Below are 17,050 nucleotides of genomic sequence, written 5' to 3' on the forward strand. Positions count from 1 at the left end.
TTGCCAAGGTTACAAATCTCCCTTGTATCCATCCTAGCCATCTTTGCTCTTGTTAACAGGAGTTCTCTCTCTACCTATCCAAGGCCTGTCCCCCTCCTTCTGGATCCCATCTCAGTCATTGCTTCAGAAATCTTTTTCTTATTTTATTATACTTTTCTCTCTCAACAGATCTTTCTCATTGAACTTTAAACTCGCCGAAGCCTCTTTGTTACTAAAACAACAAAGAGTAAAAAACCCCTCTCCCTTTGCCCCATGCCTTTTTCCATCTACTGTCTTATATCATTCCTTTCCTTAAACACCACTCTTATAAAAAGAGTTGTCTGTACCCTCTGTTTTTACTTTTTTACTTCATGCTCATTCCTCAACCCACTCTAAACTGGTTTCTGGCCCCACAGTCCACCAAAACACTTCTTCTAGGGTCATGAGTGCCCTGTGTGGCTAAATCCCATGGACACTTTTCAGGCCTCATTTCCTCAGTATTAGGTTCTCTTAACCGTTCTTTGCTTCTTTGAAATAATCTTTTTTCCTTTGGCTTTATGGTACTACACCCCCCTGGTTTTTCCTCCTGTTTCTTGGGCTGCTTCTGCTCAGTTCCTTTTGTACTCTTTGCCTCTTTCATAAGATCAGTTTGGAGTTTTTCAAGGTTGCCTGTTCAGCTTTCTCTTTTCTCTCTGTGTTGATGGTCATCCGTGCCTATACCCCTCATTACTATAACCGATGTTATAAATCTAAGTCCTGTGGCTTTAACCTTCTAAATATCGCCTGGCCTGCCCACTTCTCACCACTGCTACCACATTCTTTTGCAAGTCAACATGGTCTCCTACCTGGATTCTCAGGGAATGCTGAGTTCTGTCTGAACTCAGATCTGATCATTTAATCTCTTATGATCCTCCTTAATGCATTTTAATGGTTTTCTGTAGTTCCCGTAAAAGTGTTCAAAGTCCCTTAAGAAGTTCACGGTCCTGCATCATCTTGGCCCCTGCTGTCCACGTAGCCTCATCGCTCACCGTGCCGACTCCTCACTCGCGCACTGTTCTCCTTGTACTCACACCCTCTCTAAGCACAGAGCATGTGGATGCTTTTTTACTCTACCTGGGTTTTCTTACACCAGGTTTTCTTCTTTATTCCTGAGCTCCCTTTGAAGTTCTGAGCTCTCTATATATGCAGTGCCTATATTCTAAGCACCTCATGGCCAGACACACGGTAGATGTTTATTCAATATTAAGTAAATGAATGAAGTTGCTAGTTTGTTGTCTGGGAAGAATTATTTATAATGAGCATACCAAAGCACCAAGTTCTGCCTTCTCTGATCACATTTTCATTACACTGTTTATATGCCAATAGATACTTCTTAATAAACAATGTACATTGCTCTTTATACTTAGTTTCACAAGCACGTTCACATGACTCCTCTCTTGAGACCTGGGGCAAATCAGTTGTGTTCTTCAAACCTTATGGCAGTAGCAGCCCAAAATGCCCTCCCTTCCGCCCCCCACATTTCAGATTGCTCACCTAGGGGTAACTGAAATTCTAGGTGATTCTTGAAATTCCTGATTTTTCTGTAATTCTATTTTCATTTTTTTCGTATGAGGGAACCAAGACAGGTTTCTGGATGATGGTTCCAAGTTAAACAGAGATCAAGTTAGGACTTAATCACAGGATACTTGAATCACATCCTCGTAACTTTTTCCATGTCAGTGTAGTCTTTTCACTCAAATAAGTAAAAATTGTCTTTAAAAAAAATTTTTTTTAATTGTGGTAAAATACACATAACAAAATTTATTATCTTAACCATTTTTAAGTGTAAAGTGACATTAAGTACATTCACATTGTTGTGCAACTATCACCACCATTCATCTCCAGAACCCTTTTGTCTTGCAAAACTGAGACCATATATCCATTAAACAATAACTGTCCATTTCCACCCCCCTCCTCAGCCCCTAGCAACCACTATTCTACTTTCCATTTTGTCTTTTTTTTTTAATTGAGGAAGAGAATTGTTGCCAGTGTCCTTTCAGATGAACAGAGATCTCAAATCACAAAGTTTAAGTGCTTTTGATGTTGATGTTTAAAAAAATTTGTCACCAAATGCTTTCTTTTCCAGACTTCATTATTTTGCAACGTATTCCTGAGTTGGGCTAACGGGAAATGTTAGCCCAACCCTAAATGTGTTCTTTCTCTCTAGATTTAAACAATAAAAGCCAACACTAGAAAAGGATTAAAAGGGTCTCTGTTTCTTCCTGAAGGCATAAGACAGTAGGCATATTTGTGTTTGTGTGTGCTTTGTGTTTTTCTTATAACATAATTATCTGATATTTTCCTGTGATGAGAACTTTTAAGATCTGTCTTAGAAATTTTCAAATATGCAATACAGTATTATTCACTACAGCCATATTTTTTTCTCAGAACTGTATCTAATTCTCATATGAGCTAATATAGTCATAAAAAGTGTTTGAGGACTGGAAAGTTACTTTGGAGTATCTATACTAAAAAAAATTTCTTATGCAATTTTAATGTTCTGCTGGTTTGGTTATCTGTCAGTGTGGGTGGTGATATCTTTATATTACATATACATGTACCCATATACATGTATATATCTACATAAACACATATGGAAACATGTGTATATACGTGTGTGTGTGTGTGTGTGTGTGTGTGTGTGTACACATGTGGGTATATATATCTATTTTGTCTAGGGAGAATACTCATTTAAGTTGTATGAAAGGTAAGCAACACTTTTATCCAAAATTATTTTGTATTATGGAACAGCGATTTTGTTTTTGTGCCTTTTTGTCCTATATTTTTGGAACAAATTAGGGGCACTAAGCATGCATATAAATGGTTTGTACTTTTTCACCTCACTTTAAACTTCAACTTATGACCTTACTTTGGTTTTATACTTCTAATTTAAACTTTATGTTATCTTTTTATATTTTCTTTTTTTTTGCAAGCTGTTTTCAATCGTTTCTAGAAAAAGGGTGGCATATAAATATGTGTGTTTTAAAAAATTGCTAGCCATGATGATTGAATCATACAGAAAAGATTACATTATTATAGAATAATAACACTAGTAAGAGTTAGAATTTCCTTAAAAGACTAGTATATATTATTTAATGTGGCAGAGGATTATATTATATGATTTTGAAAGGTTTCCAGAAATTAGGGAAATCAGAGAAGTTAATGCACAGCTGTCTAAGCTAGAATGTAGGAACATGGTTGTTGCTTCTACATGCTTACAGTCTAGTGTAGCCTTTGGTTAGTCAGACCTCAGATGGGAATGAAACTTCCTGTTGATGTTACACAGAAAGGAGATGTTACAGTGAAATGAGACCCTAAGAATGAAAATAAAGATCTTCTTTATGTGGAAAATAGCTGAAGGTTTTGAAGGTTCTATTTTCCCAGCAAGACTATGAAGAAAGAAGGAAGGTAATTGGGTCACAGAACATGCCAATTTTGGATGCTCCAGACAAATGGAAAAGCAGAATGGAAGACTGAAAATGACCAAACAGGAGATGACTAGAGAGAGAGAGAATTTTGAAAACTTTCAGGCTCTATTACTTTTTCATAGTAGTTTTATAATTTTTTTTCCTTTTTCACTTTTTGCTTAATTTTCTTTGTCTACTGCAACCTTTTAATGGAGGAAAACCATTTCAGTTATTGTTTAATTAAAGTATTAAATATCATGATAAAGAGATGATGTACCTAAACTCATGTATTATACAGCTACTTTTGTGCTGAAATGACTGTGTCATTCAGAAGGAAGTATTATGTTTTATTTTCTTACTCAAAAACTTTGTTCTTCAATGACTTTATTCATTCTGTCTGGATTACTCAGTGTTCACTTTCTTTGCTAATGGAAGGGTTCGAATAACAACATGCCCTTTCTTGTTGGGAAATTTGGCAAACTCAGAAAGGCTGGTATTTAGTTCTTCAGAATGTGTGAACTTTATGGAAGCAAAATAATTTTTTGAACTTTAGGTATTTGTTTTTGTATAGACTGTTATACACAGCTATTTAGTAGTATTGAAGTTGGCGGATTCTTCAAAATGTTTCTGTGTGAATAAAAAATGTCATTTTTAGAGGTATGTTATTTACCTCTATTGTCAGTAGATTTACTGTTCATTTAATAAATGTAAGATCACTTTTCAGTGACCAAATTGGTGACATGTAAAAAACCTGAAAGAATTTCCTAATAATTTTCTGGGAAATAAGGAGGTAGGTAATGGTAGCTACAATTTAAGGTAACGAACCCTTTAAAGAACTGTAAAACTATAACTAGATTTCTTGGGAGATCTGCTTTCTTAGATAAAAACAAGAGTACGAATTGCTGTTTACCTTCCTATGATTAATGTTATATTTTCAGAATTTCTCATGTAAACAGCCTTCCAAGTAATATTCAAAATAATTTACATTTCATTTGTCCCACACTGCCTATGAGCCCTCCCACTCTTTCGGCAGTTCCTCAAATGGTTATTTTGAGCAAAGCAGAATGCCTGTGGAGGATGTAGAGCCTTCCCTTAGAAGCTGACAAACAGGTTCTTATGGTGATTTTGGGAGTGCATGCCATTTTTTTTTGAAGGTTTTACTGTTTTCACTTTTGTTTCTGAATTCTTTTAATGCTTTGTTTTTGAAATGAAAGTTTCTCGATTGGTTTCTGGACTTGAGTTAAGTTTATAGCTACCATATTTTGCCACTTTCTGTTTAAGGAGTATTTTAGAAATCTTTTCTTGTCTCAGATAGAGCTAGCCTCAAAGTATCCATGTGGTTTAGAGTATCTCAAAAATCTCACAAATTAGAAAGAAATGAAGTCTGGGGTATGAGTGAGTGATTGAGTGAAAGAGAGAGGGAGAGAGAAGGAGGAGGAAGGGAGGGAGTGGAGTAAAGAGAGAGAGAAAGAGGGAGAGAGGGAGAGAGAGACTGTGTGTACATACATGTTTGTGAAGATATAAACTAGTGTTTAGTTATTTATAATTCAGATTACTAACTAAGCAACCTGTTTACCTGTAGTATGTATCTCAGCAGAATGATAAAATACAAATGTGTATTAATACATGGTTCTTGCTGTCTTGGTGTTGACCAGTGGGAGAAACAAGATGAGTGAATTAATAGGGCAAGGAAGTATATGATTATTCTAAGTGCCAAATTGATGGCACAGGCCCAGGAGTATAAGGAGTTCAGGGAACAGAGACAGAAAAATGAAAGCTGAGAAGATTAGTGAGGGCTCCACAGAAGAGATGGGGCTTGATCTCTGCTTGCAAGGATGAGTAGGAAATTCGAAGATGACAGTGACAGGAAAGGGCATCCTGCATGAGGGTGCCATGGTCATGGCATTGAATTGAGTAAAAGCTTTTGTGTTTGGGGAGAAACATTGAGAGGATGCTAGTTGGTTTGGAAGCATGCTATGCTGTTGGAGTAGGGAGCTTGCATAGGTTGAATGCGACAGATATTCATATAGATTCTGATTATGAATCAGATTTGTAGACTTTGCTAAAAGTTATGTATTTCAAATTTTAATATTTTCCTTGCTGTGCTTGCCTTTGCCTCACAGAAGTTTCTGAGAGAAGTAAGCAGTGTTAAATGTTTGATGAAAATCTCTGTATTTCAACAAAGGCATAGTATTAATATTTGCAAAAGTTGCTATATAAATAAATACACATGTAAATACGATATTGAACTGGCACATGAGAAAACATAATTAATACAATGAATGTTTTTCCTAGGCCGGACCTGATAGACATGAATACTGTTGCTGTTCAAAGCAACCTTGCAAATTTAGAGCACGCATTTTATGTAGCAGAAAAAATCGGTGTTATAAGACTTCTGGATCCTGAAGGTGAGTTGTTGTCTTGACTAGGTATACACTGGCATGAAAATCTAATTAAGAGTAATCTGTCAGCATTTTGAAATAATTTATATTGCCGCTTTTAGATGTTGATGTCTCCTCTCCTGATGAAAAATCAGTAATAACTTATGTGTCATCTCTCTATGATGCATTTCCCAAAGTCCCTGAAGGTGGTGAAGGGATCGGTGCAAATGTGAGTATTGATTTTGCCATACTGGAAGCTGCTGATTCAGTAATGCCTAGCTGACTGAATTCTTTGATAGTGCTTTTTATAGTTCTTAAATATCAAATATTTTTATAGAATTTGAGTGAATATGCTATTTAACAAACTGATATTGTATGCATTTTAATGGCATCATTCCACTGTTAAAATATAACTCGAAAAATTTGTTCTGTATCATCAAGTAAGCTATTCAGAGTTATATATTCTGTAAATATTAGCTATAAACCACTGAATTTTGGAGATTTTCATTTTTAATTTGCTCCTGTTTTACAACTGCTCTATTTGATGTATATGTATAGGATATCTCACTTTTGAAGTCACTTTCAAGTTTATTAACTCATATGATCCCATGAGATAAGTTGGTTCAGTACTGTTTTTCTGATTTAACGCTGAGACCCAGAGGAAGTTATTTATTTTGCCAAATCGACATAGCTACTTTGTAAGCAGGGCAAGATCTCTGACACATAGCTTTGGACTCTTTATTAGTCCACCATTTGCCAAAGGCTCATGTAATTCAGTTCAGTCATAGTGATCATGTTAACACGTGCTCATGCATTTCTGGAAGAGACAGGAAACCCTGTACGTTTTGCGTTTGGGGATGATCCCCTCATCCTGGGCTTCTCCTCTCCTCCTTGCAGATAGTTTTTAAAAAATTTACTTTGAAGATTTAGGCACTCATCTTGGTGAACTTTCTGTTCTGGCCTCTTCCTTCACCTCAGTATGCTGTCGTTTCTAGGCTTACTTCCATTCTCTCCCTCTTGTTCTCTCCTGCAAAGGTCCCGTTCTACCCTTCTGATCCCTGAGGAGTCTGCTCCCACGCCCGTCCTCTCCTCTGACTCAGTGCCATTCTCCAGTGACTCAGTGTTGAATGTCACTTGAGAATGTTTCCTGTGGCCATTCCTTGCTTTCTCGTCTCACTACCTCTACCCCATTCCTGATTCATCCCTTCACTCTAGAAGCAGGATAATAGCTTTCTTACAGTTTTCCATCTCCCATTGTTTTTCTCTTCCCATCAACTCTGCACACTGTTGCCAAATCCGCTTGAAAACTTTCAGTGGTGACATATAACTTTGCAAGATTAAATCCAGTCTAGATATTCTGACATTCTAAATTCTGCATATGTTAATTCCGCTTGCCTACATTTTCTGCTATAACATCTCGGCAAGAACTGTTTGCTGGTAGCCAGGGCATTTCTGTTTCAGAGTCCTGACTCACTTGGGACTCCCCTGTCTTTCATCCATTCCTCTCTGCCCTTTACCGATAATTACTCACAGGGTGTTGCAAAGCTGCTCTGGGACTACTGCTCCCAAAAGCCTTTAGTGACTGTTTCAGGCACATTTATGCTTACCTGATTTTTATTTCAACTCCTAGCATGTGCTACCTGTTTAAGTTATTTCAACACTTAATTAAATACTGCTTTTCATTTTGCTCAACTGTTCATATTATGAATCTCTCTTGCCTCCCTATCTAGACAGTAACTTTTTGATGATAGGTATTATGTCTTCAAGCATTATATTTTTATTACAACACTTAGCACGATGCTTTGAACATAATACACACTCATCAAATACTTAATTGAATATAGCAGTTGACAACCTTTCATTTTCCTCCATTTTTAAAAAGTTTGCTAAATGGATACTTGAATAATCACACCATATACATTTCCTGTAGTTTTTATTCTTATCTAGTTTATTTTGTATTGTATAGCTCTTTTGATTTTTATATATGCAGTGGACTTAGATCTAATGAAGTTGTCAGAGTGGCAACTAACTTGGCTTATGCAAGCTATTATTGCCCTTTCTTGAGCACCTGGCAAGTTCATTGTGGCAGTTTTTCCTGCTGTACTTGGATGCTGCCTCAGAACCCTTCTCAACACAGTGCTGCAGGCAGCTGCTGTCTCTGGATCAGAATTGGCACTCATTAGGCTAGGCTTAGTGGTCAAATGTTGATAGCATACTTTTAAAGCTGTTTATGTGGAAAGGATTGGGACTGGGTGGAAAGTAAGATGACATTTAGCTGGTTATCTGGGTCAGGCTTAAAGACATGCAGATTCACAGAATGACTTCTGACTAAATTGTGTTAGATATGAATATTGTTATCTACAGACATGGAACTTTCTTTCATTTTATTGTTCTAGGATGTAGAAGTCAAATGGATTGAATACCAGAATATGGTGAACTACCTCATCCAGTGGATTAGACACCATCTGACCACAATGTCTGAGAGAACATTTCCTAATAATCCTGTAGAACTAAAGGTCAGCATCATTACAGAAGGGGGACTGACTTGATTAATAAACTTTTAAATAATGCTGTAATAGTTCCGTTATTTTAGAAGCTGAAGAAAAATTACCCTTAGCAAGCCACTAATAAGTAGACATTTTAAAAAATGGCCTCGTTTCCTGATCATACAGAGAAAATAGAAGTAAACATCAGTAATTAAAATGTAATAGCAACGATATCTTAAAGAAATGTATAGTCCCTTAGCTTCGAATTGTGTTTTAAGGTTTGACAGAGTTTCTGGAAGTGACGTTGCCACATTGTTTTTGGTGTGTGGGAAACGCTTGGAGCCCACCAGATGCCTGGGGTAGAAAGGACTCTGGGAAGCTTGCACGAGTATGACAGTGGTTGGGAGTGTGCTGTGGTCGAATCCTGTTAAAAACTGCTCAGAGCCTTCTTTCGTATAGCAATAGGTACATACTGTAGTTTAATATGAATTTGAAAATCCATACCTGACTTCCAGTATAAATGAATTCATGGTTTAGTAAAACATTTGCTACTACCTAAAAACAGATCTAACTCTTTGCAAGATTAGGCAAAGACATTATAGAATTATATTTATTTTATATAAGACATACATATATAAACTTAATCAATGAATTAGTTGTCATATTTTGTATATTATGATTTATAATAGCAAAATAGGCCACTTTTTTTTCAAGATATCGATAATGTGATTATTAACAACAAAGTCTGATTCCTTGAATTATACACTTTGTTTCCATGATCAAACTGCAGCCACAAAAACTGGATAACCCGGGTGGGCCATGTTATAGTTACTCATTGTGTTAATGAATCTGCACAGAACATCTGTGGAACCGCTCTTGATTCACATATCACAAGGAGTTTGTCCTTGACACGAAGTTACTTGACATGTGTTGATACGATGCTTTTTAAGTGTTCTAAAGTTGTTTCTATGAAGTCTATGTGAACGTAAACCTTTCCAGGGCAAGAAAGGACCCCCTTCTGTCACCACAGCTACCACAACATTATTTAGCACATATTGGCATTCTGTGCTTATTTACTGATGGATGATCAAAAAAACATTGTTTTGTGTTCAAAACAGTTTTCAGATTTCAAGTTCGAATTATTTTCAAATGGATTCTTATTGTCCAGACACTTAGTTAAATTTCTACTGGCTTTTGATTGATGCAAAATCTTAAAGTTTTGGAAGAAGATTGAGTGAAAGTTGAGTGAGACACCAGATTACTTGCTGGTGTCTATGTTAGGATTTAATACAGGAAAGGAAATATATGTAGGGAATAGCCAACAGAACATTCAATTCTGAATCCTTCAGAAATGTGTCTCTCTGAAGATTTAAAGGAACTTAAAAAAAAAAAAAACCAGCGTGAATCAGGATGAAATAATTAGTAAACACTTATTAAATGTAGAGATGTTTTATCTACATAATTTTTATGAAGGTCTTTTTTAATAAATATAAATAAATTACATGTAAGAGATTTCAAATTAGTATCTGCAAACTAGATAATAATTTAATTATACGGTTCGAACATCTATAATAATAGCAGCAACCAATAGCATCTATCTTTGTTTACTAAGAGATCTGTTTAACTTGGCCAGTGGCCAGATTTTAACTTGGCCAAATTTTAGCCCTATCTGATAAAAATACTATTTTCAAAGCTAGAGCCGTGATATGATAAGAACGGGGTCCCCCCACTACCTTTAATGAGACTTGCATCAGATTATTTTTCCAAAAGCTAATGTGCCACAGTTGGAAAATATATCTTTTAAAGGATATGTTTTTTTGTTTGTTTGATGAGAGATTTTTAATAAAACTGTAATAAACACTGCCATGCTTTATTACTATCCATTGTGGCACATGTTGCATCATGGCTAACATCAATAGTTACATCCTCATCAAATCTTATATAACCAGGTCACCAATTAAGCTGGTAATTGGTATAGTCCTTGAGTGTCAGTTTTGTAAAGGAATTCTGCTGAATGCATATGACATAGTAAATAGCTTTCGAAGTAGTAACATTATGCTATAATGAAAACAGGTCTTTGAAGTTTGAGTCTTCATTTATTTATTCTTTTATTTTAGGCACTTTATAATCAGTATTTACAGTTTAAAGAAACAGAAATTCCACCAAAGGAGACAGAAAAATCAAAAATTAAACGCCTATATAAATTATTAGAGGTAAGCAGAAATTTCCTTTGTATTGTCAAGTATAATCTTTGTTATTTATTTATTTATGTATTTATTTGTCTGTTTGTTTTTACATCTTTGCTTTACATTACATTACATTTTTTTTTTCTCAAGATTTGGATAGAATTTGGACGCATCAAACTCCTTCAGGGTTATCATCCAAATGATATAGAAAAAGAGTGGGGGAAACTCATTATTGCCATGCTTGAGAGGGAAAAGGCACTTCGTCCAGAAGTAGAAAGGTAAGCTGGACTTATTTCTGCCATTGATATCAGGTGGGGAGGGGTGGTCTCTTTGTTTTCATGGAAAGAACTTGAATTTTAGAATTCGTACCAGCATTTACCTTTTCTATTTCCTTGGCTGTGTGACTTTGGATAAGTCACTTAGTCTTTCTGATCCTCCATTTTTTAATCTAGAAACTCTTCCGAGAGATTTGAGAAGTAAATCCGTGTAGAAAGGTTTAAAAGGACCTGATAGGCTGAGTTAGTGTATAACTCAGAAGGTGGTTACAGTTTTAAAGCCTATCAAAATTACCCATGAGAATTTCTCAGACTGGCTTTCAAAACACCAGAGCCTGAATCTGGAAGCTCGTAGGTCAATAATTAACATATTTTGTTTTTTATATTTTGGTTATGGCTGTCTTTCCATGGGGCAATGGAAACAAGTGTCCTCACTGCCTCTGTTTAAAGGGCAGTGAGGTGGCTTCTAGAAAACAGTAAATGTCGGTTCAAATTCTCTTTTTGGGAACTTCTACAAATGCATTTTTTCCATGAAATCATCATTGATTCTTTATCTTCCTCTCTCTTCCACTACACCTGGTTGCCTGGGAAGGTGCCTCAGGAGACGTTTGTTGGATGGATTTGTCTTCATTATAGTCCTTACCTCACAGCCTTAACCTGTAGTACATGGGAATTGTGATCTCTGTTCCTCATTAGCTCTGAGCTGCATAGGGGCTGGGCCTTACAGCGTAAGGCCTTTCTGGTCAGGCATACCTCTCAGGCCTGTCTCACACTATACCCTCCTTGCTATCTGTAGTGCATTCACATCTGTCTCTCAGGAGCTCTCATGTGCCAAGGTCCCACCCTCCATATTTGGGATCTTGGCAGCTGTCTGTTCCTTTGGCAGGGAAGTCTGTTTTCTTCTCCACTCTCTCTTTACTCCTAATCATTCCAGAATTGGGCTCCAGTGTTACCTTCTTGAGAAATGTTCCCTGGTCTCCCAGGCTAGTTCAGATGTCTTGGTCATAACTCTTCTATTTACACGTATTGTGCCTTCGTAACACTTATCTCGGTTGTAATTTTGTGTTTATTTCTGTAATCGTTTGATTGAGGGTTACCTGTTCCACAGTTATGAGCTCCAAGAATGTGGAGACACTCTTGTTTTTGCCATCCCTCGTGTAGTCAGTGTTTATAACACAGTGGCCGGCATGCATAGAGGCACTCAGTATACTTATGTTCTTTGTACCCCAAATGTGACGTCAACACTGTCAAAATAGGAAATCATATATATGTTGGTGAAATGAGAGTAAGTCTAACTTGTCGATCCTTTATTAAATTACTGATTACACTCTTGTTAAAGAATATTATATTTACATAACTGGATCATTGCAACCAAAATAAAGTTGAAGTACATGAGATGGACCTTTTATGGGAGAGGCAATTGTGGGTGATTAAAATGAGATATTAAGCTAAGCATCTGAAGTAATGGAGAGTATGCCAGAGAAAGGGTATGGAGTAGATTTTTAGACATTAGAATACTAGCTGGATTTTAATATATGTTAATAAAAGAATGTAGTGTTAAGAGTTCAAGGTCCAAGAATCAGTCAATCCTGGATTAAATTATTAGCTCAGCTTGCAAGCCATGTCATTTTAGACAAGTTTATTAACCTCTTTAAGCCTCAGTTTCCTCATTTGTAAAGAGGAGGTAATAGTATCTACCACATTTGGTGGTTATGAGTATGAGATGAGGTAATATATATAAAATGATTAATTAATTTACTGGCACATAATTGCTTAATAAATGTTAGGTGCATCTGTTATTACTTTGAAATTTTCTGTGTGCTGACTGTGATATGGCACTCTCAAGTTTCTCCTTTCTTGCCTTCTGAAAAGAAAATATCAACCTTCAGATTGGAGAAGCAGCAGTTTGGCTTTGTAGTGTTGGGGGTAGGAAAATATTTAAGAGCTTGTTTGGATAAACGCCTTCAGTTTTCTTGATGTAACAAGTATTTTGTCACTAACTATACATCACAAGCAATACCTATGTGCATGGGAGTGTGTAAAAGACAAACAAGAAGTTCTTATGTCAGGTAATAGCCTAGAGAACAAACAAGCACAGGTAAATTTGCAAACATTGCATCGATATTCTACTAAGCACATTGGTTTTTAAAAATATAAAGTGACTATATAGGAAGATTGGAAGTAATATTCCTGAGAACCATCCTATTAAGAAGGGTAAATGGATTATTTTCTAATTAATTTAACCTAATAAACTAATGACATGGTAGTTAAAATGGGAATATATGTTATTTCTCATCAAACTCATTTGTTTATATGTGCTTATAAGTGCCAGCTTTTAGCCTTGTGTTATTCAGTGCAGACCTGGCCCTTTACAAAAATCAGGCTATAATTGACTATTTGTGTTCTTTTAGCTGATGATTGCTATTGCAGAACAACTTTTACTAATTGTACTTGGGCTTCAGTGAGGCATCTGAGTTGTTTTTTTAAGTGGTTACATTTGGATGACTCTTGGCGAAAATATTTGGGCAGTCTTTTTCAGTGACGCCCTGATCAGCCTGCCTTGTCTATTCTTGTAGAATTTTAATGCAAGCTACAAAAGGTAAACCTCAGCTAGCAAACCCATGGCTTTAGGCAAGATTCTTTTGAATAGTTATCAGCATGTTATTTGCTGTGTGTTGAATATGCATGTTGCAACATATTTAAGGAGCCAGTAAATCTGTAACATTCAGCTGCCACTTTTCACCGTTAGAAGTACAGGTCTTTGCAGACCTTCTACTTTTTAGTCTACTTCTAATGGCCAAGAAAGAACAACTTTTCAGGAATAAAAATGCACAGTAGTAGTTACAGTTACCATAGCAGTGATTCTGTGTTTAGTAACACTACTAGCACTCGAACCAGTCTTGATTCAAACGAAAATTTTCTCTCTGTTAACTGTGGTCCAACACTGATCAACTCCTGCATTAGCTTCGGCAATGAATCCTTTGATGGATACAGGTATTGAATCCTTGGTGCGGGATTTTGTTTTACTTTTGGTGGACAGCACTTTTCAGTGATTGTGAACTCTGCGACTTCCGAGGAAAAGGCTTCGTTTTATTTTGTTCCTTCTTTCAGGCTGGAAATGTTGCAGCAGATTGCCAGCCGAGTCCAGAGGGACAGTGTCATCTGTGAAGACAAACTGATACTTGCCCGAAAGGCTCTCCAGTCCGTAAGTTAATTTTAGGAGCTGTTGGGATTGTGGTAGAGGGCTCTGTGCTTTTGGATAAACTAAAACTTTTGCATAACATTTGGTCAATTCTGGGTATTTTTGTCAACTGAAACTTAAAGTTAGTTGAAGATTATGAGCACTATTTGCTCTGTTGAGGGACAGTGAGCAAAAGCAAAGCATGTTTTTGAACCACAAGGGAAAATAGAGAAAACCTAAGTAGGCTTCTGTTACAATAATTCGAGTTTTACATTTGAGACTAGTTTTGAAACGTGGCTTCACAAAATTAATATTGACTTTTTTTTTTAACACAGGATTCTAAAAGATTAGAATCAGGAGTCCAGTTTCAGAATGAAGCAGAAATTGCCGGGTATATACTTGAATGTGAGAACCTTTTACGCCAGCATGTAATTGATGTACAGATTCTTATCGATGGAAAATATTACCAGGCAGATCAGTTGGTACAGAGGTAAGAGTGCTATTTATTCATACTTTGTTCTTTTGTATAACTGTTTTGTGGGCATTCATGATAGGAATGTAGAGTATGGCAATTTTATGAATGTATATGAAAAATATTTTTTCAGTTTTCTCTTATCCTATTATGAAAATGTTTTATAACAAAATATTGGAAAAAAATATATGTGGATAAAAATATATCTTTGGGAAGTAGGTTTGGGAGTAGAGACGGAACTTTTTAGCTTGTATACTATATATACATACATATATATATATATGTACACATACATACATAAATATATGTGTATGTGTGTGTGTGTGTGTGTATGAAGCAAAAATGGTAAATGATGTCCTGATCCAGTTATTCCACCTTTAAGAAATCTATAGTAATTCTAAAAATAAAATATATAAGTAAATATAGATAAAAAGGCTCTGTTCACGTGAGAAATGTTTTATAATAAAAATTTGGAAATACTCTAAATGTCAAATAATAGGAGAATGATCACAATATAGTGTAGTAATTATGTTTCTTATAAATGGTAGTTATAAAGTCTATGTGATAATGAAAGTGCTCATAGTATAAGTCAGTGAAAAAAAAAAGGGTGTAAACTTTTCTCAATATGATTACAATGACTTTTTAAAAAATAGACTTTATTTAGTAGTTTAGATTTAGCAGGGAAATTGAGTGGAAAGTACAGAGAGTTCCCGTATGCCTCCTTAATCCCCTTCCCTTATTAACATCTCGCATTAGGGTGATACACTTGTTATAATTGATGAGCCAATATTGAAACATTATTGTTAACTAAAATCCATGGTTTACATTAGAGCTCACTCTTTATGAAAAACGTCTGTTATAGTTTATGCCTTTTGATTTTCTTTTCAGAGTTGCAAAACTGCGCGATGAAATTATGGCCTTAAGGAATGAATGTTCCTCAGTGTACAGCAAAGGACGCATGCTGACGACAGAACAGACAAAGCTCATGATATCAGGAATTACTCAAAGTTTAAACTCAGGATTTGCACAGACCTTAAACCCAAGTCTGAACTCAGGGCTGACCCAGAGTTTAACGCCTTCCCTGACCCCTTCTAGTGTGACATCAGGCCTGTCATCAGGTCTGACTTCCCGCCTGACTCCATCTCTCACACCAGCTTATACACCTGGTTTCCCAGGACTAGTTCCAAATTTTAGTTCAGAAGTAGAGGCAAATTCGTTGCAAACCCTGAAGTTGATGCAGATCCGAAAGCCCCTTCTAAAGTCATCTTTGCTGGATCAGAATTTAACAGAAGAGGAAATCAACATGAAATTTGTTCAGGATCTTTTGAATTGGGTTGATGAAATGCAGGTAAAAAGTGTTTACTTTATCTGAAAATTTCAGTCTTTATTGCTCTCAGTTTTAGTTTTAAACCTAGTATTTTCTGTTTAAAGGTGCAACTGGACCGCACTGAATGGGGATCAGATTTACCAAGTGTTGAAAGCCATTTAGAAAATCATAAAAATGTTCACCGAGCTATTGAAGAATTTGAACCTAGCCTTAAAGAAGCTAAAATCAGTGAGGTATATCAATTTAAAGTTTTATATATATTTCATTTGAATTTCCTGATGTTTTGCTCTTTATCTAAAGACCTTGTGACAAGATAATAGATACACTGAGTATGAGTCAAAATTCTCTAAGATTCCTAACCTTGATGTCTTTTTATACCATATTATAGATCCAAATGACGGCACCTCTTAAATTAACTTACACAGAAAAATTGCACAGATTAGAGAATCAGTATGCAAAACTTTTGGTAAGTTGTTTAAAATGTTGTTTCTCTCATCTCTATTTGGCAAAGACATGATTCTTACAGTGATTTTTCTTATAAAGAATACATCCAGAAATCAGGAACGGCACCTTGATACACTCCATAATTTTGTAACTCGTGCAACTAATGAACTTATTTGGTTGAATGAAAAAGAAGAAGAGGAAGTTGCTTATGACTGGAGTGAAAGAAATACCAACATACCTCGGAAAAAAGATTACCATGCTGTAAGTACAACTTTTGTAATTGAATATGAAAGTTGCATTTCAGATTTAGATCTTTATCTAAGACATTTCTGAATTTTTTCTTAATTTAGGAATTAATGAGAGAACTCGAGCAAAAGGAAGAAAATATTAAATCAGTTCAGGAGATAGCAGAGCAGCTACTTCTGGAAAATCACCCAGCCCGATTAACTATTGAGGTAAATCAGGAAGTATAATAGTCATGATTGAAAACTGTCATTTGGTTATTTCCCTTCAGATTCTTTCATTGCTGATAAATTGAAAAATGCAAACTATCAAGTTTTTATTACAACTTGGCTCAAAAATAATATTCTTGACAAATCATATGATTTGTCTTCAGTTCTCTTGCTCTAAGTGTGTCACCCACCCATCGCTTAAAATAAATGTACCTTTGTAACCCCTGTGACCGAAGAGATACATCGCAGTAAATATAAAAGACTTTGACTTTACAAGCTTCTATGTTTTATTTTCTCCGTCATGATTGCGTGACATTGCACAAGTGACGTATCCTTTCCAGGCCTCATTCACTTACCTAAAAAGGGGAAAATTGCCTCTAACCCATAGAGTGTGGTGAGAATGAGAACAATAATGTACTCT

General features: G+C 35.8%; 1 protein-coding gene across 22 annotated transcripts in view; it reads left to right on the forward strand.

Moving 5' to 3' along the window:
* DST (dystonin) overlaps window positions 1-17,050 on the forward strand; it is a 404,042-nt gene that overhangs the window by 229,425 nt on the left and 157,567 nt on the right. For 19 of the 22 annotated variants that reach the window (XM_039853102.1, XM_039853089.1, XM_039853093.1 and 16 more), the window contains 12 exons: window positions 5,721-5,833; window positions 5,929-6,035; window positions 8,203-8,322; window positions 10,410-10,505; window positions 10,629-10,756; window positions 13,865-13,958; window positions 14,270-14,424; window positions 15,295-15,754; window positions 15,838-15,966; window positions 16,122-16,199; window positions 16,277-16,438; window positions 16,528-16,632. In XM_039853102.1, the coding sequence (XP_039709036.1) occupies window positions 5,721-5,833; window positions 5,929-6,035; window positions 8,203-8,322; window positions 10,410-10,505; window positions 10,629-10,756; window positions 13,865-13,958; window positions 14,270-14,424; window positions 15,295-15,754; window positions 15,838-15,966; window positions 16,122-16,199; window positions 16,277-16,438; window positions 16,528-16,632 (1,747 nt within the window). Of the gene's footprint in view, window positions 1-5,720; window positions 5,834-5,928; window positions 6,036-8,202; window positions 8,323-10,409; window positions 10,506-10,628; window positions 10,757-13,305; window positions 13,748-13,864; window positions 13,959-14,269; window positions 14,425-15,294; window positions 15,755-15,837; window positions 15,967-16,121; window positions 16,200-16,276; window positions 16,439-16,527; window positions 16,633-17,050 lie in introns of those variants that run through there. The other 3 variants (XM_039853099.1, XM_039853107.1, XM_039853108.1) reach the window with 3 other exon arrangements.

This window comes from Pteropus medius, unplaced genomic scaffold, assembly GCF_902729225.1.
Source record: "Pteropus medius unplaced genomic scaffold, Ma_sr-lr_union100, whole genome shotgun sequence".
NCBI lineage: Eukaryota > Metazoa > Chordata > Mammalia > Chiroptera > Pteropodidae > Pteropus > Pteropus medius.